The 26,412-nt window shown below is 39.8% G+C and overlaps 1 protein-coding gene across 1 annotated transcript; it reads right to left on the bottom strand.

The window, feature by feature from the left end:
- Window positions 1-1,602: 1,602 nt before the first annotated feature.
- Window positions 1,603-13,923, bottom strand: SERPINB5 (serpin family B member 5). Its single transcript, XM_032694969.1, has 7 exons — window positions 13,839-13,923; window positions 10,979-11,153; window positions 8,117-8,254; window positions 6,941-7,058; window positions 5,583-5,725; window positions 3,997-4,164; window positions 1,603-3,073 (listed from the first exon to the last, which is right to left on the bottom strand). Exons 1-7 carry the CDS (start codon window positions 13,862-13,864, stop codon window positions 2,681-2,683), a joined length of 1,161 nt encoding a protein of 386 aa, XP_032550860.1. The 5' UTR covers window positions 13,865-13,923; the 3' UTR covers window positions 1,603-2,680.
- Window positions 13,924-26,412: the final 12,489 nt, after the last annotated feature.

Here is a 26,412-nt window from a genome sequence, read left to right as displayed (position 1 = left end):
CTCACACCAGCAGGAGCCTCGTGGATACTTCTCCATGAGGAGAAGTGCTGCGAGATGGAAAGGCTTCACACTGGGACTGGTAGAGAGAAGAGGCAGAAGTGAAAAATGAAGATTTTCATGAGCAAGGCACCATGTTTATAAATGACCAATAAGGGGCTTTGCCTTATGTGGGCTAAGACAGCTTTGTATCTCTAACATCTGCTTGCCTTGCACAGACTGGGATACCTTGGTATTAGTCAAGAGGTGCAGAAAGATGGGCCCCACCCTAAGACTGTGTTTTGCTCTGCTTTCATGGGATAACCCTTCCTTGGCAAAGATATCACAAGGACAAGACATGCTTACATAAATTTGTGGGGATATGCCAAATGCTCTGATCAGCATTTAAACAGAATACAACCTCTATTAAATGAAGACTGGCTCCTGAATTGGAATGTTTTGAGAACCTCAAAACGCTTTGGAAGTGATGTCTGAGCTTTTCTCCTTCAGGAGATCTCATCCAGGCAGAAAAAGAGAGATGGGTAATCTGCCAGAGGCTTTCATTAGTCTAGCAGACCAGCACAGATATAGCAGTAAGCATGATATGGCCTGCTGAACAACTGGAACTACCTGACGAAGAGTTAGTGCCCAAACACAAACTGTACAGACTAGAGGCAGCTAATCCATCTTGCCTATGCACAGACTGCCTGTGCAGCTGCTTAGTCATCAACCCCATGCACAGTGTCCTGACACACCTCATACAGGAGAACCAGTAGAAATCATAGTGATTAAATAACCCTGGATAAATCTGACCCCAGCCTCCAAAGCAGATCAGACCATGATTGGGTGTACCAATCATTCAGGTATCACTGAAATTGAGCCAGTAAAGATCTTTGCAGGTAATTCCTTCTCAGACAGGATGGGCTGCACAGTAATTTTTATATTTTTCATTCTTCTGACTACTATCCATGAATCAAGATACCTGATGCATATCAGCAAAGATCCATAGACGTCTGCAGGGTCTCACCTCCCACTGTTTTTGGTGGAAGTTAAGTGTCCTCAGTACTCTCAAAGATATGGACCAAAGACTCCAGTTAACCTCTGGCATTAAAATGCATTAGAGCCCATTAAAGGTCCACAGAGGGAAGGAAACAGGTAAAACTACTGAATCACTGTGACTCAGAAACTACTGAATCATTGTGAAATCTCTCATGGGTTGATAAGAATCAAAACAGTCTCTAAATTCTCAATAACCACAGCACTGCTCTCTGATGTTGAAAGTATGCATACTTGAGGTTGCCTCTTTCCATTTAGAAATCTCTTTCCAGTTTCTTTCAGACCTGAGGCATCAAGAGGATTTCTTCAGTAAAATGCTCCCATCTTTTGAGAATAGATAATTGAATTCTCTGTATATCATGACCAGCTAGTAACATATTCCTTACTGGAAACTATCATCATGTGGCCCAGAAGGGCAATCCAGACATTCACTTAGGTTTTTTTTTGATTCTGACTTTGTAGCCTAAGTGAATCTGTTTGCTATTCCTATTATTTATCGGAAGTCAAGAGTGAACACTGACACTGTCAGTGAACACAAAGACTGACACTGGAGGTATTGCTCATTTGACACAGGTTTTATAGTGCTTTATTCTGAACAGTAATTAGGTAAATCAGTACTGAACATATGCAGCAGGCAGTCTTTAGATAGAAATGAAATCTGATTACCATGATCTCATGTGGAATTTGAAGACTAGTAATTACAATGTTAATTTCACTCAAGTTGAAGTCCTTATTTCTTTCTCATGCTTCAGACGTTAAGTAACTGTAGAGGAGCTTCCTTAATGCTGAATCCAGAACTAGAAGTATGGCACTTCCAGTATTAATCCAACTGTGTTCTATCCTTGAATTGCATAATGTTCTTTTTCTTAGGATATATACAACAGGGCTCCTCATAACTGCGCTGAACTTGTCCCATCTTCCATGTCTGAAGGGAATGAATGAAAAAATGCCACACAGAAGAATCCAACCTACCCAGTCTGGGAAGTGATGTAGCTCATGCTGAAGAGTCTTCTGGGTATACATTCTGTCACCATGATTTTTGCCTCTGGCGTCCATAGGCCTCAGTGTGACTGATGTTTCACAGATGCAAATTCTGATGCCAGCCTGAATAGTTTAGCTTTCTGCAGAACTTGGGCACTGTTTCACTGAGCATTGGTAGGGTCTGGTAGGGCACCCTGGACCACCAGAGTGTAGCCAGGTACAAGGGCAGAGCTATCACACCACATGTGCACAGTTCTCCTTATAGGTAGTAGGAATCCAGAGAGTCTGGGTCACAAGAGAGAGTGGTTTGACTAGGGAGCAGGAATGTCTTCCCAGAGCCCTTTCCAACCCCTGGTCTGTCTTAAATCAGGCTCTCAGTTCACTTCATTTTGGGAAAAAGGTGTCACAGAGGAACAGAATATTCTTGTTGCGAGGCTGGGATACTTCTCAATGAAGTGTTTTTCACAATGGAAATCCTTCAGCTTAAGGGGATGAAACATAAGGAGATAAACTAGTTCTGCTGCATATGTAGAGTACATTGTATTACCCAGCCAATATATGAAACTCTTAGATTTCCTTTCAAAGATGATTGTCAGGATGACAAGCTTTATAGGAGCATGCACCACCATAAATGTAATTGTGCTTTTTCATAATGAATACGCCCTACTTAGGGAGAACAGAATCGGCCTGTGAGAATCACATTGCGAGTTTTGTTATGTCTAAACAAAAAGATAAATGGATGGTCAGCTTTAAATTCATCTTTGTGTTGCAGAATCCGATATCCTGGTACCTCTCGGGAGTCGCTACCTTGTTCATTTACTTCCAAGGAGACTTTATGGATGATCTTTGACAAAACCACACCTTTTGTCTCACACATCTCAGAGAAATCTGATGCACTTTCATTGAAGATATTTGTCATTCCCAGGCTTTCCAGAAGTGGCTTCAGGTCATAGTCACCTTCTATGCTAAACTTTGGAAGAAATACATTCACTTTGGTGTTGGCCATCATGCTGGGATTGGTCCACTGTAATAATGTCTCAGGAGTCAGTGCCTTTTCCAGCTGAGAACGTAAAGGAACAGAGGAAATTAATGAGCAGTTCAAGGAAAGAGAGGAAAAAAACAACAGACCATTCCTGAACTTCTCTCTCCTATCAAGTCTCCAAAACATAAAGTCCGAAAGGCAACTTGTTCTTTTCAATTCACAACTGTAGCATTTAGGCTTAACATACTCTCAGTTACATTGGTGCAAGTATGATTTAATCCATAGGACTGGCCTCTAGAAGAAATCTACTGTATGTGCATGCTCTGGCAAGCTTTTGATAAGCAATCACCTCAACAACCATATGAAGGAACCTGAGAAAGACAGTCCCTACCCAGGTTACACCTGGCCAACTGGCAGAGATCCAAAGTCTTTATTCCTGATCCTGCAGAGTAATGAAATTGCTGCTATCTGGGACAGAAAAATGCTCTGAATACAGAGCCTGATCTCAATCAAACATGCAGCTGTTTGAGCAATTTTTTTAAAACTGGAAAGTGAGGAGGCAGAATGTGGGGCCACAACAAATTGCTATCAAGAAAGGCATTTTAAGATATGTGTGTTCTGTAATTTACTCTGGCATATGAAAGTATCTTCCAGATGCAAAGACAGATTCTTCCTGCTTTAAAATTTGTGGACAGTTGCAGCAAATTACAAAGGAGAACTGTGTGATTATCTATCTTTTAATCTTAAATAATTTTATTATTTATTAATTAATTAGTCCTTAATGAACTTTGAAGAGGAGTGAAAATATATTCTAAAATTTTCATAGAGAAATAACATAAGAAATTGTTGTTCTTTAGGAAATGCCTTATTAATCTTCACAAACTTACTTTTTGTTTCCTAATGCATCGCTTCAAAATAACAAAAACCTTCCATAAACATATGGCATTATAAATGGGCTGTTTCCAAGGAAGTATCATAGCAATTCTACTTTTTTCCCTCACCTGCTCCAGGCCAGTGGTCTCATCTTCAATTTCTTTGGGTAGCAGAATGAGCATGCTTATATGTTTGTTAAGGCATGGAAGCTCAAGGATGGAAACATTTAAATCTTTTACATATCCCAGGCAAAAAGTAGCTTCCAGATTCATCATCTGCACTGGTTTAGTTTCAGTCTGCAAAACATAGAGGAAACAATCTCTCATTCCTTTTAATTCACAAATCAGATGCCGAGACAGAAAAGTTTGCAAGCTTGCCTGGAAGTAGCATATTGAGTTACCACCACAGAATTTGTTGGCTTTCATAGGTAATGAAAGCAGCAGCAAAACACAGTGTTGGCTTTTTACAGTAGGCAGCTTTCCAAAGAAAAGTGGGACAGTGTTCTACTTAATACAATAGCAACATATTGGGGATGTGCCTTAAAAGAGCAGTTTACCTAATATCGGTGGCCCTTCATGCCTTTTTCCCTGAGTGCTACAAACTATACTATATACATAATGCCAGTAAGTGTCAGGCACTGAGCACATCTCAACAGTGAAGGCCAAGCTGTTCGTATGAATAATTGATTTTTTGGTTCAGGAGCTGAAATAGAATAAGAAGAAATTTCAAGCTTACCTAAATTCCTATGTCTTTGCTTTTTGTGAATGAAACAAAACAAAACAAAAAACCCCAAAATTCTTTATTTCATAAAGAAGGTTTAAAAATCTGTTCTGTTCACATGGAAACATTCAAAATTCAAATTCAGTAGAAAATGTTACTTTGGAAAAAAAAGTTGAGATGTTTCACTTAAAAATTTTAGTGTTGATTGTATAATTGTTTAAATTTTTTTGGCTGAAACTATTGGTTGAATAGTTAATTTATTAATAGTTTTAGTGAACCTAAAACTTCAACTTTTCTTTTGCATCTCTATATATATGTATACATGTATATATTTGGAGTATAATCTCTCTATCTCACAAATGTTGTGCAGCTTTGTATCCTGGTTTAAAGCTGACTGTCAGATTACAATATTCATTACTGGTCACAGATTCCTGAATGCACCAGCCATAGGTGCTGCACCCATTTGGACCTCATGGCCAAGCAGGACTAATATGCAGAAGGTTGCAGACCTGAGCCTGGTTGGAAAGAGGGAGATTGATGGGGCAACACCTCTACTGAGGAAAACACAGGGCCAGGCACCTAAGGGATGTACTCAAAAAGGTGAAACAACTGTAGATATTTCACTATCTCTGTGACTACGAAAAATACAGTGTTTCATGCTTCACCTCTGCTGGTTTTTAGATGCAGCCTCTGGTTCCTCCAACCTTTCAATCTCTTGGAATAAGCTACTCATGACAATGTGCATCTCCTTACAGACAATGGCTGCTTCTGATCACTTGTACTCAGATCACATACTAACTAGTATATACTCACTCACACGCTAACAGGACAGTCTGAGACCCTTGCAACACCATATAGTTTTAGATAGAGTCTAAGAATGCTGTGGTAAAAAACATTTCTCATTTTGTCCTGTTGTGATTTCCTTAGATCAAAGTTTGCATCTTCATGAGAAGAAACAGTACTCCATTTTATTTTATTTTTTTTCAGAACATACCTTGTTGACTTTAAAAGCACATTCTTTGATCTCTGCCTCTGGGAACTTCTTCATCCAGTTTGTGACAAAATAAGCTGCATTAACTAGAAGGATCTGAGTCTCACCACTTACACTATCCTCATTCAAAATATTCTCCATTTTGCCTGTGAACAAGTTTAAGGTGGTTGTTACTACAACAATACATTAACATTATATCAATTGCTTCAAGTGAATATGGTAGCATTTCACTGAACTAAAAACATTTTTGTCCTGTACCTCATAGATAAAAGATTTTTATTTCTAATGGAAAACTTCAAAAAGAAGTACTTACTTAAAATTGCAGCTTAATTTTTGATATGGGATTTGGGATCAAGGCAGATCTTCCAAATTACATGTTTTGTTGGCTTATATTGCATGGAATCAAAACTATGTCTCCTGCTTTTTTTTCAATACCTTAGAGAAGGTGCTCATTTTTCAGTGAAATTCAACAGGTGTAAGTGAAAAAACATTTGTCATTTGGACAGTAAGACTTGAAAGGAAGTTCCACACTAGCAGCTACTCATTTCTAAACTGATACATGAGAATAAAATTACCAGAATAACAAAAAATGCTGCTCTGATTACAGTTAATAACCAAATACTGCTACAGACTTCAAAAAGAAGATGTAAATGACGTGTCACCTCTGTGTTTCAGACCTGTTCAAGCACTGCCATAAGTGACCCTGAATTCAGAGCGCTGGGGAGGCAAGTCCTGTCTTCGAATTGCATAGGCAGGGCAAGATGCTTCCACATGGACACCTGTTCCAGCCTGGAAGGACCAGACTCATAAACGGTGTTTCCGTATTTGTACCACACGAGGGCAACAGATGGCAACCAACCCCCGAGCCATCTCTGCCCAGGCTTCCATAGGAAGGCAAATAAGAGATGCACATCTGCTTGTATTACCCTCACTGGCAAAAGGAGGTGGGATATTGATTAATAGCCTGAAATTCAGAGTCCAGCAAATACTTCCCATTAAAATAAAGCTTTTAAAGGAGTTAGGGTCTGGGCTCAATGTATTGGTGTCAGAGGTTTGTGACGCTCCACAACCAGGACCTGTCATTCTCCCAAATTATCTTGCTGCAGTCAGATGTGAGCAGCTTTCCCAAAGGCTAATGCACGATCAGTCTCACATTTCCACCTTCAGAAGTGCTGCAGTAGTGAAGTCAGTGATTTCAAAATAGGCTGACGCTGCTAATCCTCATGAGTTCAAATAGTAGGTCTAGTCCCACTGCTTTTACTATGTATTTACTTCTAAAATCATTAGTAAAGAAGTGTCACAAGGACAAAGATCTTTCTCCAAAGAGGCAAACAGCATCCCCAAGGTTAAGCTGTACTCACCATCAGTTAGCTCTGAAAGAGACTTGTTGATTTTTTGTCGGGTTTCCTCAGTTTTTTCTTTGAACTCCACTAATTCCAGTTCAGATGGAAAAGGCCTCTTTGTGGAGTTGACAAAGTCCTGAAAGATACAGTGAACAAAAGTCATGCTTGGTTAAGTGTCATCCACTCAGTGATTCTTTAAGAGCCTTCAACATCAGCCTCTCAAGCTTCACCATGGGGTAGCTGAGGAGTTCATTATGATAGAAAGCTATTAAATAACCACGTGACAACCAGGATGCACAGCTGCATCCAGCACATTGCTCCCAAGGTTGTGTTCAGTCCAATGGTGTTACATCAGCAGCTTTAAAGCAACTTTGATATTGCAGGAGTGACCATGTTGCCAGTGTTCAAAAGAATAAAACAATCCTCAGTCCAGGCCTGGGTAAGACTGAGATAAAGGCCACAGGCTGCTCCCATCATGTCTCTCCTCATCAGGTGAGATATTTATTGCTCTGGATGGGTATTGGCCTTTCCTGTGTCAGAGGCTGAACAGCAGACAATCTGATTATAGCATCACTGAAGTATGCCAAGTTTTCTGAAACATGACTTTTAGGCTGATGTTATCTTTCTTGGGACCCTATTCAATGACAACTTTCGGAAAAAAAAACCCAACACGCACAGAATTCTTCTGAGTTTTTTGCAATGTTCATAAGTTATAAAGAACTTATAAAGTTCTTCACTTGTTTTGCTTCAATAGCCAGGCTTCAGCCTCACAGATTAAAAAACAACAGTTTATGCAGTAATTACTTGGGTGTGTGAACTGGACACACACTTGCACCATCAACTTTTTATATACTCCTCTTCACTCATACTTTCCATGCAAAGACTTTGATGTGGCATATAGGTTATTTTGCATTCAAAACCAATCTAGCTACTGACCTAAAGCATATTAATGAAAGAATTAGAAGTGTTGTAATAGTTGCACAGTTTGAGTTCAAGCAGTAGACTCATACATCCTCCTACAGACTCATACATCCTCCTACAAACTTCTATGGCAGCTGTTCATCATTTGAGTCTAGTCAAGAAGCAGCCAAAATTAAAAGAATTTATTTTAAATAACATTGCAATCTGACACAATAATCCGTCAACGTCATGGTTAAGCAATTCATAGCACCAGCGTTTTCCTACAGTACTTACTGTGGTAGGATTAAGAGACTTGTCTACAAACAGCCGTTTGACCATTTTCAGTGCAAAGAAGGAGCTGAGTTTGGAAACATCTGAAGTTATTGTCTGAAACCCGAAAGAAACGTCTTTGACATCTTTTAAATGGAGTACCTGTTAAATGAACATAGTAAAATACTAAGCGTCTTCTTTGGTACCGTTATCTAAACATTCCAAACAGCTTAGCAAAAAATAATGCTAATTTGTGACCAGAGCTGTGGTTTTTTGTATTTAAGCTGATGACAGAGCCTATCACTGTCGTTACTCAAAAATCATTTATTTATTTGACATCCTCACATAAATCTAAAAACCTGATCCTACCAGAACTTTAATCAAATGCATTTCTTTCCTGTGAGCAGTCCAAAGAAATCAGTAGAGCTGTTTATGCTGGTGATGTGACTTAGTCAACTAAAACTCTGTGGTATGGAGTCATAATGTTTTCACCAAACTTACATTTCCTTCCAAAAATACGGAGCTTCTAAGATAGATAAATGAAGATCACAGATAATCTCCTTTCTAGAAGTGGGCTACACCTTTAAAAATGCTTGACAGATCATCAAGTTTTCTGACTGCTGTGACTAATACATGACATCACATGACATTTCAGCAAAAACTGATCAGATAACTATGTCTGTTTTGGTAGACACAGTATAACTGTGAGTAGGGCTGCTGACCCACACATGGCCACTTCCCAATTCCTGTGAATGAGAAGTCCAGTTCTAGGAAGTACAGAGTTGACCTAAAACTTGTTGCTTTTAGGCACCAGAGGTGAGAGGTTACTGGTGCTGTTGCTTGAAAATAACTCTATAAATACAAACTGAACTTTTAATGCGCATTTATTACAGGGTCTTTGATGGTGGCTGTTTCATTACAGGCAGCCTGCCCAATCTTCCTCGTCTGACTGAAGTTTCTGCGCGAGGCATAGCAGGCATTACTGACCTTCTTTCCCTTTGTACATCACTCCTGCTCTTTCTCTCAGAACACATCACCTCTTCAAAGACACAACAAACTGCTGCTCTTTCTAGTCACCCTTCCACATCCTCCCCTCTCCTTGCTCAGTGGGAGCAGAAGGAAATAAACTCCCAAGGACACACACCAGCACAGCTCTCATAGACAAACTCCATGGTCATTTCTTCAGAAACAGCTTTTTCAACTTATTTCCTTTTCCTTCAACAGTTTATTTCTGTGCATGTTAAGCACAGAAAGCTTCTGTGCCTGGGAACTATGTTGGAAGAGAAAGCTACTGCACTTCTCTACCTGAAAGAACTTTTGGCACAAGTTTTTTAATGTTCCAGAGTACAGCTGCCAATTTGGCTCCTTTCGTATTTAGTGTTTAAAACCCAAGCACAAACTCAGGGATAGGCAGAAGCTAGAATAAACATGGAAAATAGGAGATATTACATTTAAAAACATACCAAGCTCTCCTTAGCATCTGAAGTCAGCACTTTTTAAATACCACTAGAGAAATATGAAATATAAATGTGCTTGTGTAATAGAGCTCCACTTGTGGATGTGTAAGCTAACTTATTATTATGCAATGGTTCAAAGCAAAGTGCAGAGACAAGTGAAAACAAAATAAGGGCAGGTTAATATGTTGAACTCTCCCATCAGAAAGACAATACTTGAATTTTGAAATCGTGAGAGAGCTTCAGGGTGCCATTTAAATTAAAAATAAAAATTAAAAATAAACATTTAAAAAATCCACTAGAGTTAATTTTTAAATTTAAAAGAAAAATGCTATTTAAAAAAATTTGCAATGCCTACAAGATTCATCCCTGAAAGTGTTCAAAGCCAAGCTGGATAGGGTCTTGAGCAACCTGGTCTAGTGGAAGATGTCCCTGCCCATGGCAGGGGGATTTAAGGTCCCTTCCAACCCAAACCATTCTAGGGTTCTATGATCTTCATGGACATATTGCAGTGTAGCTCTGTGAACAGCACAAGATTCACTGTAATCTGTGGCATAAGTAGGGGCACAGAAGGCTGTGCTCAGAGGTGCTTTCGGTGAATGAGAAAGTACAGGGAGGAATTCCCAAAGGAGGGAAAATGCATTCAAATATGTAGAAACTTTCAAAGCCAGGTGATGATCAGCATACAAATGCATACTGAATTTGCCTCTAATCCACCTTTAGGTAACTGCAGAAACCATGGAGACTCTCATTGGGATAAAAAGGAACTAGAGCTATCTCTGCTTACACAGAGGCAGCAGAAGAGGCTGGAGGGCTGACTCCCTCCATCCCAGAGTGAGCTTGATAAACTGATTTAATCATGACTGCCGTGCTCCATCATGGTGCTGGAAACCCTTTGAACACCACGAGCTGCTTGTAAGGAGAAACACAGCTGAAATTGTGCCCCTTCTGCTGCATCTGCCTCCTCTTAGCAGCTTTGCAGGAGAAAAGGGAAATGCCAGTGGCAGGGCTGCTATGCATACTTGCTGCTGACAGACAATGGCAAAATTCTTTCCAATTCTATAAAGCCTAGGTGTTTTTGAATAAAAAAAAAAAAACAGTCATCCAGAAAATGCAGTGATCTTGACTGTGGCTTGCAGCCAGAAACAACACTGCACTAAAAAGAGACAAGGCTTTAATGCAATTGTTAAGGACTCTGCCATGTTCCCTTCCGCCTTCTACACACTTGAAAAGTCTTTTCTTTATGACAGGTTTTGTCTTTTGTTGTGTGGGGCTATGGAGTGTGGAACCGTCCAGGAAATTCAGATGGGTGGCTTGAAGTCTGATTTAAAGGAAACAGACATCCAGGAGAATATTAACAATAATAAGTAAGAAAGACATCTACAACAGCCGTATAATTTTGCAGCCACAAAACAGGTTGCTGACAGTTTACCTGTTTCATTTGGTCTGCAGTATCACCTTTCGTAGCTTTATATGCCAGAGCCAGAGAAGTTGAGGTACACAGTGGGGAAAAAATAATATTGGCTGTTTTGTCCTTCTCACATAGTTTTTTGAACATATCAACCGCAAAGGCAGTGTTCGCTAGCTGCAGAGCATCCATTGTCATCCTGAAATAGAAAAGGGAAAAGAGAGATGACTCAGGCTGTAATTCTAGCTCCTGCACTAGGGGCTATGCCAAAGAACTGAAAGAGGCTGGGCACCAGTATCTGAACTGGATAGCTTGAACCGAGGAGAGGTTTAGTAATAGCCATTATCTTCAAGTGACAGCTAACAATGCCACACGTTATGTGGAGCCAGTATTACCAGAAGAACTTGGGGAAATCTGTGTAGGTCAGGGTGACCCAAGCATACTGAGTCAAATTGGATCACATATGAATTTAATCTGTTTTTAATTGATATGCTTAAATTAAATATGCCAACTCAGAAGGTACTTTGCCTATGCTCTGGGCCATCCTGGCTCTTAGGCAGGCCTTTAATGGTCTCGTAGCTTCTCTATCTCTTTTTTCATGGCTAACTGTTCATTAAGCTTTAGCCTACATGTCTTTCTTCTAAGGGTTGATTCCTCATTCTCTCTGGCCTTGCTAAGAGTCTCCAAAAAGCTGTCTAGTCCTATAGGTTGAGATTGTTCTAGAAACCTGAAGGAGGCCTTCAAAAACAAATACTGCTGTGTGCCCACCCATCACTTACACTGTTTTAACTGAAAATATTTTCCTAGCCATTCTTAATAACTGCAGTTGCCACAGTGCTGTTGGATGATCTGTGCAGTCACGAATGACCCAGGGGGGCAAGGGACAGTTGCTGCAGTGCTCTAGGAAAGCCAGAGACTATTCCCATCTTCCAGGCTGCTTTCATATACCCAAAGTTGCACTTTGGTATAAGTTCATTTGTGTAGATTCAAGCCAACAAGGATGAATCACAGAATTTCAGTCAATAGCACAAGCCTGGCTTTAGACCAGCAAGCACACAAGAGACGACCCCTTTGGCAAAGTGAATTTGGCACTACTCTGCCCTAAATATCATGTATTCCTAAACAAACAAACAAAAAAGACAACTGTTAAAACTGGTGTTAAACAGCTCCATCAATGCTATTGACAGAGACAGAAAGGAAATAGAAACAACAAATATTGGGAAAGTCTTCCAAAGGGATAAGATTTCACACAGAATCTAAAAGGTGTCTCCAGTATTTACTCTCTCCTGCAAAAACAGCAAAATAGTGGAATAAAAATGGTTTAGAAAGGTGATTTTAAAAAGGTGTGTTCTTATCCACAAACATACCTATCTACACTTGCATTTCGTACTCAGACACTGATCTAGGGGTCCTATTAAGCAAAAGAAAATTGGTTATTTCCTAGGTTGGTAGGAGGTTTGCTAATCATTGGAGAAACACCTTAAGGACAGGGATTTCTCTCTAAGAATTGACTACTTAATAGTGCAGCCTCAAACATTTATTTACCTAGTTCATAACAGTTGGATCCTAGCCAGGAAAGACCTCACTACGTGAGAGCAGAATGGTATGAGAATACAAAAAGGGGAAGAGGAGTCAAGGAACTGTCTCCAGCATGGTATCTTTCTTGACCATTCACTCTCATCTCAGTTCGGAAAGGCATTTTGAATTAGAACAATCTCCTCTTTGAGTGCACGTGTCATACTGCTCAAACGTAGCTGAACATCTGACACCATTGTACAGAGATACTGCTGAGCAGCTGTGGTGCTTGACAGTAGTGAATGATTTCCAAATAATCTGTGGTAGTTATACATTTTTATAGGACTAATAGAATGGGTGCATAATTTGCGTGCAACATAGTAGAGAAAACACTTTGACTTACTCGTAAGACCTGTTTGACTACAGAAGGTCTTTTATAAAATAAATATCCTTATTTTTATTTTAATTAACTTATACATTTTCTTGGATCTATTTGGTAAGGCAATTGTTTTACTTGACAGCTAGTTTGTTTTGGGCTGAAAGATGCAGTATAAAAGGTTAGTGAAATGCACTGCACAATCTAATCAAATAAAAAAAAAAAGACACTGGCATAAAACCAAGGCTTTTTAAGTTAGTGTTTGAAAAGCACACCTAACCAGCCCTGCACTCTTGCAAAATGTTCTGACTGTTGGTATTAGCAACAAACTGTTTTCTAACAAATCCCCTCCCACTGGGGAAAAAAAAAATAATTTGTCTGGAAGAGAGCTAACATTAAACACATTTCACTGAAGAAATTTATCCCCACATAAAAACACAGAGGAGTATGCTTTGCAACATCCAGAGATTTTGCCAGAATCTTGAATTCAGGATGGGTCTGGCTGGATTTGTCCATCTTCCAGTAGTCTGGCAGTGCCCAGCAGCTTCTTGGTAAAGAGAGATTATCCATGCCAGATTCCATTTTACAGCATCAGCAGGCATTGAACTGATGTCAGAATAAGGTTCGGGAAACATGCCTCAGAGATCTTATGGGTGTAAAGGGAGAACTAAGCACCAGCCTAGCACTGCAACCATCTACCTTTTTTACGTAGAAACAATTTCTCAGGCATGAAAGCAACTAATTACCAAAAAAGTCAAGCTTGCCAGCAACCATGAGCTCAGCACACACCTTAAAGGAAGAGAGCTTTAGGCAGGACAGTGGCAAAAGACAGTTAAAACAAGTTTGAAGGCTGATGAAGGAGTAACTTGGAACAATATGGGCAAAGAAGCAAATGTAAAATCATTCCTTCAAATACCTTCCCGCAATTCCTCATTACAGACGTGCTCCTTCATGCCCGCGCATATCTTAAATAAACTAGCATAGGCTACCTACCTTATCTTCACCATTAGCTCAGTCATTCTCACATGAATACACAATACATTGGTATACTTTGTCTCCTTCTCAATCTCGCTCTCTGACCCACCCCAGCCCCACCCCCACCCCCCAAACTAAAATGTGAATATCTGGGGCAAGTACCAACTTCCCAGGTATTTCTCACTGAGGAGCTGATGGAAAATTACTTAAGGAACCAAGAATGTGTCATTCAGTAAATATCTACCACTCTCAAGAAGACAAACAGTACAAAGAATCTCACACGAGGCATGCAGTGCACCTCAAAAACCTTACTTGTCAATGGGGTAGAGTATCATTATTTAGTTCTGGCTAGCATGATATTATTCTACTTAGGTCTCTGGATCTTCCTTACAGGCCAAAAATCAATATGCAATCATAACCACTTAAAAATACCCCTTGTTCATTTCTGCCTTAATACTGACTTAATATGTGCTACCTGCACACTCTTCTTCCTTATGCCAGTTAAAAGCTGTACCATGGCTTAAAAACCCTTCTGACTTCATTAGTAACTCTGATATTATTCAAGTTGGATCTTTTTTTATAAAGTTTCAATGTTTCTTTTCATTGGGAAAAAACAGGAGGTATTTCATGGTGAACTTTTTATTTACCTCTGTTCACCCAGTAACTGCTGATACCCTCAAAGCTTCTTTAGTGCAGAATGCAACTATTTCTGGTAGTGGCAAAGTTCTCCATTCTGGTTTCTTCCTTTTAGTGCTACTATTGAAATAAGGACCATTCAGGGCATGTTGGGAAAAAAGCTCAGTTTCACCCTTAACCTTGAATAAAGGGCTGGATAGCAAAGAATAATATCTATTCCACAATCTTTTTCAGCTGGTCAGTCAGTTTTTATTTTCCATTTTTTAATGATGTATGATATTTAAGAGTTCATTAAATTCATATTATTGAAAAGAATTTCCAGTATTAAAGATTGCAAAATCTTAAATCTCGTTAAAGCCTTGAGCATCCCAAGCCTTGTGAGTCCAGTAAAGCCAGTTCCGGACAAGTAAGAAGGGTTGAGGCTCCCAATAAAAGGAAAGCCCATTAGCTGCCCATTAGCCGACTCAGAAATCAGACATAGCTCCTGTGCCAGTAATCACAGGGAACCCTCAAAGGGGGAGGAGTCAAAAAATTAAAAATGAAATTTTAAAAAGGCCTGCTGCACGGATTCTTGCTGAGTCCCTCCTTTCCCAGGAAAGCAGTATGTCAGCATTTCCAGTGAGGCCTGCGGCACTGGGGCATCTTCTAAGCACACGGAGCTTGTGATCCACCCAGCTTTGCTTAAGACTGTGACTGTCACAGTGTTAATGAAACACTTTCAGATACATAAGGAAGCTGAAGGCTACTGAACTAATTCAGAAAAACCTGATTTATACTTATTTATTGGTATAAGACACCATTTTTGCTTAGTCACTCTTGGATGCAGCAACAACAACAACCCCCGCCCCCCCCCAAGAAAAACACAACAGTGAGGCTTTGTTTAGTATCTGCTAAGAGAAAAGATAAATATAGCTTATCATTTAAAAATATAATTACAAGAATAGCAACGTCTGTGTGGAAATGTCTGACAAGTCAAGCTAGCTATACGATAGGAATAATCTGATAAAGCTGAACAAGTATTTATTTTATTCTTGCCTCAGTTAAGAAGTCCTTTCCGAAGAAGACACCTGTGGCAGATAAAGCGTAGACAGTGCTGGCCATCCAGTTCTGGGGTTATACTGGGTTTATATCTCAGGAGCTGTGAGCACCAGCACTGTAGTCTCTCCAGTCCAAACAAACTTCCATCAAGAGGATAAATTATACGAAACAACCCACACACGTTTCACAAGCGAGGCATTAATATTGAAACTAGATCAAGTGTTTAACATGACCCCGCTTCAGCTCTTACTCAGCAAATAAAAAATATAAAGGAGATAAAATATTTCTGTGAGCCTTTTCTTCTTCTGCAGAAATGACAACTCTCCACCTGGCAAACTACCTGGATAAAAAACAAGGACACAGTTTCCTCTGAACAGACATTGAGGAATGCAAGATATCAGACTGATGTGGGACCAGAGCATCTCATATGGTTGAGGAAAAAGCACTGTCAATAATATAGCAGGGAAAGTCACTCCAGGAAGGAAAGAGAATCAAGTCACTGCAATATGCTTTGTTGTACTTTAATAGCCAGTGAACTCTTCAAACTAGATGGTCACACTGAAAATAGATTTTTAATTACTAGGCCTAAGTTCCTGTCCTTCACTTTAAACAAATGCGGATTAGTCACTTGGTTAATAACTCAAAGCAAACAGAGCAGAGCATACACACCTCTGCAGAAAATGAGAGGAATATTCCTCTGAAACAGATTAACAAAACAGCCAAAATCCTAGTTTGGCACAAGGAGCATTTCCATGGCATCATACTCAACCTGCTTTTTCTGATATGGGGAAAGTCATTTTCAATAAACCACCATATTTTAATAATTCCTAATGGCCTTGCTGTCTCACCAGCCAGATCCTATTCACCACTTCCAATGAATCTTTTCAGAAGGGAAGAAATATAGCATAAAAAATACAGCAATTATGGAATGAAACTAAAACACTGTAGTTTGGGAAGGTAAAAAAAGCTCCTTTAATTCCACCTTTAATACCTTTCTGCACAAAATTTCCTTATCCCGCTCCCTGTACGCAGCTATGTTTCAAAGCCAAGATTTGTTAACTATTAGTTAGGCATAAGTTAAAGTATCAGAGGAAGAAAAAAGCTGTACTTACTTTGCAAGGCTATAATCCTGGCAAACGAATCAATGAAATGAGCACACCACGAAGAACTAGCTGCCCGTGCTGAAACCTTGCTGAGCGGTAGACTTTGTTACTTGCCTACTTACTGACACCACTCCCACTTTCCCAACCTCAATTTGTGCACACACACACTCCCTCACACTCTCGCTTTTTTTTTTCCCCTCCCTTAATCATTCTTCATGGCAACTCCTACATTGGAGGAGCAAAATGATTCACACCAGAGTTGTCTTTGCCTGCCCAGCCAGTGAATACAACAACAAGCTCTGGCAGGAAAGAGCAGCCTTGTGCATTGCCTTCAGCAAGCATTGTAGAGGTACCAGGCAAGAATGAACAAAGACGACAAAGGAGAGAACACAGGAGTCGATGAGCAATTAAGAGACCTCCTGAGCAAAACTAGTACTCCAAATAGCATTGGGATTGCCGCTATTTGCAGAAAAATTGTCATTGTGAAAAAGAAACCCAGGAAGACAACTAAAACATGTAGGAGTGTGTGGCTGGGCGCTTTGCACCTGTATATGCATTAAGACTATCTTAATTCTGTCTAAGAGGCGTATGTGTGTGTTTGGCTGCCTTAAAAGCCCAAGGCCAGATTGGAGTTAACACTCCAGGAAAAACCTCTGTCCTTCTTACTGCTGTTAAAGCAAGAGCTCCCTCCCATTAGCAGACAAGTTGTCTGCAGAGGAGCAGCCTTCCATGCTGCTAGCTGTCCCCAGAGGCGGAAGGGGAACAGAAAGTCCCCTGCAGACAACACCAGCAGGTACTCCCTGGGAAGCCACGGCTACACTTGAGTCCCCATGAGGAAACGATGCACCACATCAGAAGCACAGTTCAGGTTCACACCTCAGTAACCCTAGGTGGCCCTGCATACCTTTAGACTACAAAAGTTATAGGCAGGATAATTGAATTTGCATTCAGCTTTGCAGTGCTGGTGTGTCCACCCGGCCAAATGAAAGGGGAAGGACACTGAAGGATGTGTTTCCGCTGACACTGTACTTCTTTGGTGACAGTGGGAACTGGGGAGATGTTATCTCTGTCTGGAATTACATATTTCTGTGTTGCTTTGAGCATAAATCAGGCCACACCACAGCATCCTGATCAGGTCCTACCCATGTTTCCTTCCAAAAGGCTACTATGCTTTTGTTACCCGAAGGAAATTATGTTTTTCTTTCTGCTGAGACGCAGATGGAGTTCACTTTCCATCATTGACAGACGGCAAATTTAAAATTTGTATGCTTTGCCATAAGTGAATTCAAACAAAGACAGGGTGTGGATATGTTTAAGCAATTAAAATAAGATAGAGGCCAGCTGGCTAAGCTGTGCCATCTGGGCCGTCATTGTTATGTATCTAATTAAGTCTTTTGTAAGAGAAATGTTTATGAAAGTATACAATAATGTTGGCTGCCAGACTCTTCTCAAATGTCTGCAGGTAATCTAAAGCCAAACATTGCCATCTCTGCAGGAGCAAATCTTCCTTCAGACCCAGGTCTAACAAGTATGGTCACTGTGAAGGAGCTCAGGAGCTTCTGGATAAGCTGTAGGGAGGTGGACAACAGCCAGACTGCCCTAACAGAGACGGCACAATTCACCAGATTCATTTCCTTGCTAATGGTAAGTGGAAAATACAGATATAACTATACGCCTCAAAAGGCTGGACAGTGGAAAAAGGAAAGGACTCTACATTGCCAAGCTGGAGGTGTGAAAACATCACTTATGCTTCACTAGATAACTGCTCTGTGATAGCTGAGGTGTGGCACTGTGTAGCGGTACAGAGTCCTTCAATCTGACCTGGTTAATACTGAGAAATTATTTATTTCTGATCATGGTGCCATGAAACTAATAATTACTGCTGCAATTGAGATGCTTCAAGTGAAGGAGTACATGCTGGCACTGGTAACTGAGTGGCTCAGAGGGTTGCTTCCCCTAAGAATGGATAGTTTGGGCTCATTTGCTCCTGGAGGTACTGTTAAAATAACGGTGACTTCCTGCTAGCTATTTATGCAGATGTATGGGAATTGCTGGCATATAAAAGGGTCTTACAAGGAAGATGCAGAAAAGTAGAAGATGTTAACTTGAAAAGTAGAAGGTGTTTAATCTTAGGTAGTTGAGGTTTGCACAGGACAAGAAGTAAAGCAGTTCTCCCCCCGTCCAGGAACATTCTTTCTCAGTCTGACTTGCATCAACTTCCTTATCTCCTGCATTTACCTTTCACTAAATTAGTCTTGTTCAGTTTAATCTCAAAGTATTTTCAACACACACCTATTATGACCTGTATTTCTATCATCATATAAACAAAAAAAAAAAAAAAGGAAAAGAACACATAATGGGATTTTTCCTTATCAAAAAATCAATACTATTTTTAAGCCCCCTGTCACCTCCTACTGTGATATTATCTCAGAAAATAAGGTAGAAACAATGGGGGTGTAACATGGAATACCCTGAATCTTAAAGTATGAAGCCTCTTAACACAGGCAAGTTACAGTTTACTGGCAAAGTAGTAAATGAGTTACTGTTCTCACTCTTCCAGGTCTTCAACAGCTCAAGGAAAACTTCAAAGATGTTGTTGGATGCTAGGATCCAGCAGTTACATTTGCGTATCTCCATCTCTGAACTGGCATGCCAGACACCAGACATCATTTCAGAAGGGGTGGGACCCACCAGGTGACTCTCCTGTTACTCAGCCTACTCCCAGGCCTCACTCCCCTGGCTCTCCCTGCCACTCCCTCCTAGGAATGCTGTTCCTACACGCTGCTGGAAAGCAAAAAAACCAACTGCCTTCTCTCCACTCTTCAAGCAAGCTCAGTTTGGCAGGAGGCAGGAAGGGAATACTCTTGCTGCTCAACACAGCATGAAGAACTATTTCAATTATTTCAGAAGCTCAATGCATTCACTGTAGTCTTTTATTTTTCCTTCCCCCAAACTCACTAATTCTCAGTGCATGTCTGATTGCAATTAATGCTGGCATGCTTAGGAGACCACACGGGAAATCATCTACAAGTGGGACTGAATAATGAATAGAACAAGACTGGTCATTCTTTCTATGCCATCAGTCATGAAAGATCTTCTAATCGAGTTACAGCTTTCACAATAATCTTTTGATCTTGCAAGGAAACTAGAAATAGGAGGTCATTTGAACACTTTTATTTTGATTTAGTGACCTACAACTTTAACACAATTAGAAATATTCAAAGGGTAAGAAAGACTGAAGTGTCTGTAAACAGGTATACACAGCAGAGCTTTTCATATTTTTCACATAATATGGGTCTAGTTTACTATTTAGCAACAGGAATAAGCCATAGACGAAATATTTTTCATTTCATAAGAAATGCTAGCAAAGATCACATCAACCACAAGCTAATTTGAAAATAAAATACCACTTACAATAACAAAGCATTATTCGATGGTTCCATTGAGAGAGACACAAACCGAACAGTAACAAGCTGTCTCTCTTTCTTTTCCTCCCAAGACGTCTGCACCAATATGTGTAAAGGGTGGTGTCACATAGCAACACACTAATACAACATCTGTGGTACCAATATAGTTTTCTTCAGATAAGTCTGCTTATACTTCTGTAGAAGTATTACTCACCATACATCGAACAACACACAGGAAATTAATTTCTCATATTTACATGTGCTCACTTTTGTGGTTTTTTTTTTTTTTAGTGAGGCTTTCTGAACTTCAGTATATGTTTCATTGTGGAAAAAAAGTGAAATAGGCAACCAAAAAGCTGACAGATGTCAGTGAGAACAAAACCTTTAATCCAGTGAATGGGAAATGAATGATCCCACGAGCTGGAATCAGGTTATTGAGGATCTGACTTTTTTCCCTAAAGACGCTGCTCTCAACACTTTGCTCCAGGCATAAAGCTCAGTGTAATACAAATAAATCAGCTTAATAAAGACATAGATTTGATTGACTACTTGGAGAAGCCTGTGGAAATAGCCTCACAATATAACTAGGAATTCAAACTACAAGGGCAAATGAATATATGTAAACCAAACCAAAAACCCGGAAACGTTATTCTGAAACTTTATCTGTTTCTCAATGTACAAAGACTAAGATCAACTTCTGTGTGACAAAAACAGAGAGACAATGCTTTGGATTAATTACTTCTCACTAAAGCACCTGTGATCCGCTCCTTCCACTAAAAAAAGCTAACTCTGAACACATCCATGTGTGCACTGCTGGTTCAGGGTGCCATCTCATGGGCACACGGATCATAATCTTTTTCCTTTGTCACTTATGCCTGTAGTTACTGCATCAGCTTCCTTTGCCAGGCTGGAACTATGGTGCAAAATCACCTGCCCTACCTTTGTCCCAGAAAAAATGCAAACATGCTCACATTTGTCATGTTTCCTCAGTAATTTTTTTATCCATTTAGTGATATTTTCAAATGTTTGAAGTGCCACTCTCTAATATTGTTTAGGTGAATGGATTCACCTTATTGAAACCACCTTACCACAAGAATGCTGTTACTAAGGGTGCTTTCCCTACATATCCACAATGTGTTGTCCTTGATTATAGATTTGTGGAAGACCCCAGTTAGTGAATTACTGACAGCATAATAATCCATCAGTAAATTCCAAACTGAGTATAGGAGCAATTTTAGAATTATCTGCCTTCAAATAGCAAAATAAAATCTGTATGCGGATAGGATTGCTCCTGTGTCTAGATGAATGTGGAAACTCTAAAGAGAGAGGACATCACATTGACATACAGTAAATCAGCAGAAGTATCTTTCCCAAGAGGAATAAAGGGACCAAGCAGCTCCCTCCTTTGGACACCAAATTAGTTTTAACTCAGCGCTTCAGCAGGTTCTGGAAGGGATAACCTGACCTTCACTGCTGACTGTTGCAGACCTTGACTCTGAAACACAGCTTCTCTTCCAGCTCTGTTTGTATTACTCCCTTAAGTGTCTCCTTATCATGTCTACAGGTAGGCGTTTAAGAATTAGGGGACTTTTTCCCCTCTTGTTTTTATCCATTATCATCTGTAGATGACTCGCTTTCTTCTGTAATCCAAGTAGTTAAGTATCTGTGTGATTAATGTGGATGAAGGCACGCACTTTCCTAGGCTTGCTTAGTGCAGTTTACAGCCTGAATATATGCACATTAAAGGAAAATAAAAGCTTAGAATCAATATTTGCTGAATATTTCACTGGAAATGGGCATGCCCTCACAGACTGAATTTTGTCCTCTTGTGTGTTTTCAGGGTAGGATGAAGGCCTTTGTTTATCCCCAAATGCAGCTAAGACGAAGGGGTGAATATGTTAATTCTTGCTTCTCCAGGTTAAAGGCAACTAAATCACAGTGTGCATTCTTACACACTACTTCAAGGAACACACCCTGCACATTGTCTGTATGATCAATAAATTACAGAAGTTATACCTGCAAACCTATCTTGACTTCCAGATTTAGAATCTGCAAATAATGGTCCAAAACCCCAGCGAATGTAAACTGATTAGTGCCCATGAGAGGCAGGGAGCTACTCCCATACTCAGCAGTTTATTCTGCTCCTATCACCACTAACCCAGGACTGCAAGACTTGCATCACAAAACACATAGAAAAGAATTTTATATTAGCCCATAATAGGGTAAGTATAAAACAGTTGTAAACTGTGAAACATGATTATATATTTTACAGAAGAAAGTGCTAGGACTGGATAATAGAATTTACCAAGGTGATAGGTAACCTACTGAAAAGTTTTCTTCAGTCCTTCTCTAATGCTCCCATTAAGCTCTATGGAGAAACTTTAGAGGATACTGCATGTATATTACAACAAGCTAATAAACTTACTAGCATAAAAACATTAACATTTATCTAACAGAAATAGGACATAAAGTTGTAATAAGGTAAGATGTAATTACTTGTGGTAATGCAAATACTTATTCCTCTGTCTATATAAGCTCAAGATTTAAAGCCCACTGCAAAGGTGGCTACTGACTTCAATGGGGTAAAATAGGGCAACAGACTTGTTAGGGAAAATTGTACTGAAAGGTGTGGGGAAAGCATTGTACATGTGGAAGCATTATAGACAACTTACGGTAAAATAATAGCCTGGATCAAAGAGCTTCCTGCTTAAAATGAAAATTATTCTGCTAAGAGTGGCTTGGATCAAGAGAAAGTTAAATGACTTCTCCATCCGGTTTTTGCTCCTTTTCATACAAGGCCTAATTAAAAGGCTTAGGAATTAAGAAAGAGTGATCCAGTAGGGAAATTCTAGTCCAGAAATCTAGTGCAGACTACACTGCAGTAGCTGCACAGCTAGTCTAGTTCCATACCAGCTCTATTCCCCTTTATCACCTTAATCATTCAGACTACAAGCCATTCAGTGAAGTTGGAAACACTGCTCTCACAGGAAAAAGTCACTTTGAATTTAGCATGAGAATAAAGTCTGCTGGAAGCATCAGGGATATCCCCTCAGTTTTAAAACTTACTCATGCAGGTGACTCTGTTTTGCAACATCCAAGTTCAGTTATTCTGCTATATATTGGAATGGCAAAAGTTATTCCCCTGTCATCTGTTTAGAGAAGTCTGGTAATACTTCTAAAAGTACTTACTGGAGCAGAACTACTTTTATGCTTCTCATTGCCCAACACAATTTAGATTTCTTGTACTCTGGCAACAGTAAACATACAAGGTTTTTATTGCACAGGAGACCAGATTCCCAGAAAGAAAATCTGCGTCAACTCACAGATTTGTGTCTTTTTAAGACAGTGAGACACACACTGTGACAACCAGCTGGCTTGAACCCTTGCACAACACAGGTTGTAGAACTTGATCTACCAATTTTATGAGTCCCTTGATTTCTCTTTGGATTACAGTAGATATTTTTGAAAAATCTGGCAGTGATTAAAAAAGACCCCCAGGTGATGAGAGCAACTACAACTACAATATCCTTAGGAGTTGTTCCAAAGACTTTATAAGCCATCAAAATTTTAAATGAAGGCAGCTAGAAGCAATCCAAAGTGCACAGTCCAAACTTGAAGCTTTCTAAACTCGAAGAAACATTGGCTGAGGAACACGTCCTCAATTTTTAACGATAAAATCTCTGAGGTGATTAGGGATATATAAGGCTGTTAAGTGTGGTGACTATGAAAACATTTCTAAAAGAAATGCTGCTTCACCAAATTCAACAATGCATAGCACAAAATCCCTGAATTCATATATGTATAGAAGAGCTGGCAGTCTCCAGCTGGCAAAATTGTATATTTTAAATGAAAATGAGTCATCCAATACAACCTTCAAGCCACATCTGCTCGACTGTGCAAAAAGTCAACATCGAAGTGATTTTATTCCATTCAATCTCAATGAGTTAGCAAGACCTAACATATGAAATGCTATGCAGAAAAGACCAAGGTGAAATGTTTGTCCTTGGCCTCCGTACAGAATGCCCATCTGAGTGTCCCTGACTGCTGCGTTCAAGATGAGAAAAGACTCAGAAATCTCCAGACTTATGCTCGTAGAGGGTAAATATTGCCCTTAAAGACAACACGTGCAAAGCTAAGAAAAATACTGTTTCATATTTCATTTTTATTCTTCTGGCAGCAATATCTGCCAGAATATTTTCCTACTGTTACTCATGTAACAGTAGGAAAAAAAGTCCTGAAATTCACTATGCTAAATGTTGTTCAAAAAATACAGTAGCACTGGACTTTATATTTCACAAATTAAGAAAATACACTACATTTTTATTTCTGTGTTTTGTCAAAAGATCAGATGAACAGTTTAAAAATGTGCCCTCAGTTATACTTGCAATCATTTTCTTAGGCCGTTTTCCCGAAGTGCCAGATTAATCTCACTATGAAGTACAGGAATATATATCTTGAGTCATTCCATTACCAACTAGCTTAGTCCAGAAGGCAACATATTTTGTACACACACACACTTGATTTAAAATCATAGTGTGCCTTGAAGCATTTACATATTTTGAGTTTCTGAGTTTAAAAACTAAACTAGAAGTAGAGTGAAAATTAATATAACTAAGAAATCTAAAGAGTTTAGCTCAAAAGCTACAAATTTAACTTTTCCGGAAAAGCACAACCAGATCCATAACTGTACTATGGCAGGAAATATATTGCCACCATCCACCTGGGACCCATGGGATGAGACAGAGTCTGAGCACCACTTACTCCTCAAAATCCAGTGCTACATGTCCTGCCCCAAAGCTCACTCTTGTCTCTAGCACCATAGATGTAACATGGCTTAATTTTGCTCTCAATCCTTCTCGTCCTGAAGGCAGCTTTAATTCTTTTCCTTCTGGGCTCCATAGTTATACAATACCCTCTCTGTGCCCAGAGCTCCGAGTGCTTTAGGAATAATAACTCTTAGGATATACAGTCCTCCGCCACAATGCTGGTGTGGTTTCAGTGCTATTAGAAGTGGTTACGTAGGGCAACCATCCACCTGGGAATACCACAGCAGCAGTACTCCCACATGCACTACATTACAGGCAGACAGGTTCCCAAGGACAGCTGGTGGCTTGAACCTCTTAGAAGGGCAGTGCTGCTGCTTTTTGGCACAGCAGGTTTCCTGGTGCAGGGAATGAACACAGATGCACTGCAAGCCTATGGCAGGTCCAGTCCCAGGTGCATGAGCTCATTGTGTGTACACCAAACTGGATTGAGGTCATGTAATGGGATTTATATTGATCTTGCAACATCATTTCATCATGTAGAAAAATACAAAAAATTAGAGGCTATATTTTCCTGCCTTCTCTGTCTGCACTGTTGAGCTCTTTAAGGCAGTGATTTCCCTTAACTGCATGGCTCTTGTGTCATCTAGTTAATAGCAGTCTCACTCTGATAATGACATTAGTCATCTCAGTCAGCTGCCAGAGCAGAGGGGAATCACAGATATGAAGCCTGGCTGTGCTGTAGACATGCCTTGTTTTATTGGTGTATCCACCTATTCTTGGCCCAAGGTGTCCAGGCAACAGGCAGGGTGGATCCTTTCCCTCCATACCAAGATAAGGCAGCTGGAAGCATTCTCCACAACAGCTTACTCAGCCTTAGGAAACACGGGAGATCTTCCATGCTTCTGCCACCTAACACTGAAGCAATGTAAGCAACAAGGCAATGATGAGATGGACTTAGCTGAGGCCAAGAGGTACCCATATTAACATTTTAAATATGTTCTATTTTCATTACACTTAGTTGTACACAATCATTATGATATGAATTCTTAGAATATGGTAACACAGGATCTTCAGCACTGGGAAGCATTAGATAATGTGACCGTACCTGTCCCTCAAATTGAAGAAATACCCTTGACATGACACTTCATCAGCCTCTCAGGAAATAATCTTGATGTCATTACTCAGCATTCATCATTCATCCAGTCTTTCCTCAGGCAGAATGAGCTTCAAAGTCAAATTATAGCAGGAATATTGTATGAGTAAGACTTCAGTAAGGAGTGCAAGATTTAGCCTGTTACTGTAATGGCACAAGTGCCTTTTCTGATTTACTTTTTTAAATCACACTGCTGTTTCTTCTGGAGTTCAGAAGCTAGTTCAGTGTGACTGGAGAGACATTTATGACTTATGCACTTGCGACATTGTTTTAGACCTAGGTCTAAAAGCTAGCTATAACACTACAGAATTAAAAATCATAGGTATAGAGGACACAGACAGAAATATTAGTGCCAGGAATGTATCTCAGAATACTCTGTTACACTAATCATAATGAGAAGGTAAAGCTGAAAGGGAAATGACATCCCCAAGGAAGTAGTGTATTTTAAATAAAAAGGAGGTTAAAAAGAGCTCAAGGGCTCTATGATGA

The sequence above is a fragment of the Chiroxiphia lanceolata genome, chromosome 1 (genome assembly GCF_009829145.1).
Source record: "Chiroxiphia lanceolata isolate bChiLan1 chromosome 1, bChiLan1.pri, whole genome shotgun sequence".
Taxonomy (NCBI): Eukaryota; Metazoa; Chordata; class Aves; order Passeriformes; family Pipridae; genus Chiroxiphia; species Chiroxiphia lanceolata.
This window is presented reverse-complemented; position numbering and strand designations above follow the sequence as displayed.

Coding starts and splice junctions, on each gene's coding strand:
- SERPINB5 (XM_032694969.1), bottom strand. CDS start 13,864: ATGACTGAGCTAATGGTGAAGATAAG. Junction 8,255..10,978: donor CTGCAGACCAAATGAAACAG/GTAAACTGTCAG, acceptor TTCATTTAACAG/GTACTCCATTTAAAAGATGT. Junction 4,165..5,582: donor GTGCTTTTAAAGTCAACAAG/GTATGTTCTGAA, acceptor TATGTTTTGCAG/ACTGAAACTAAACCAGTGCA.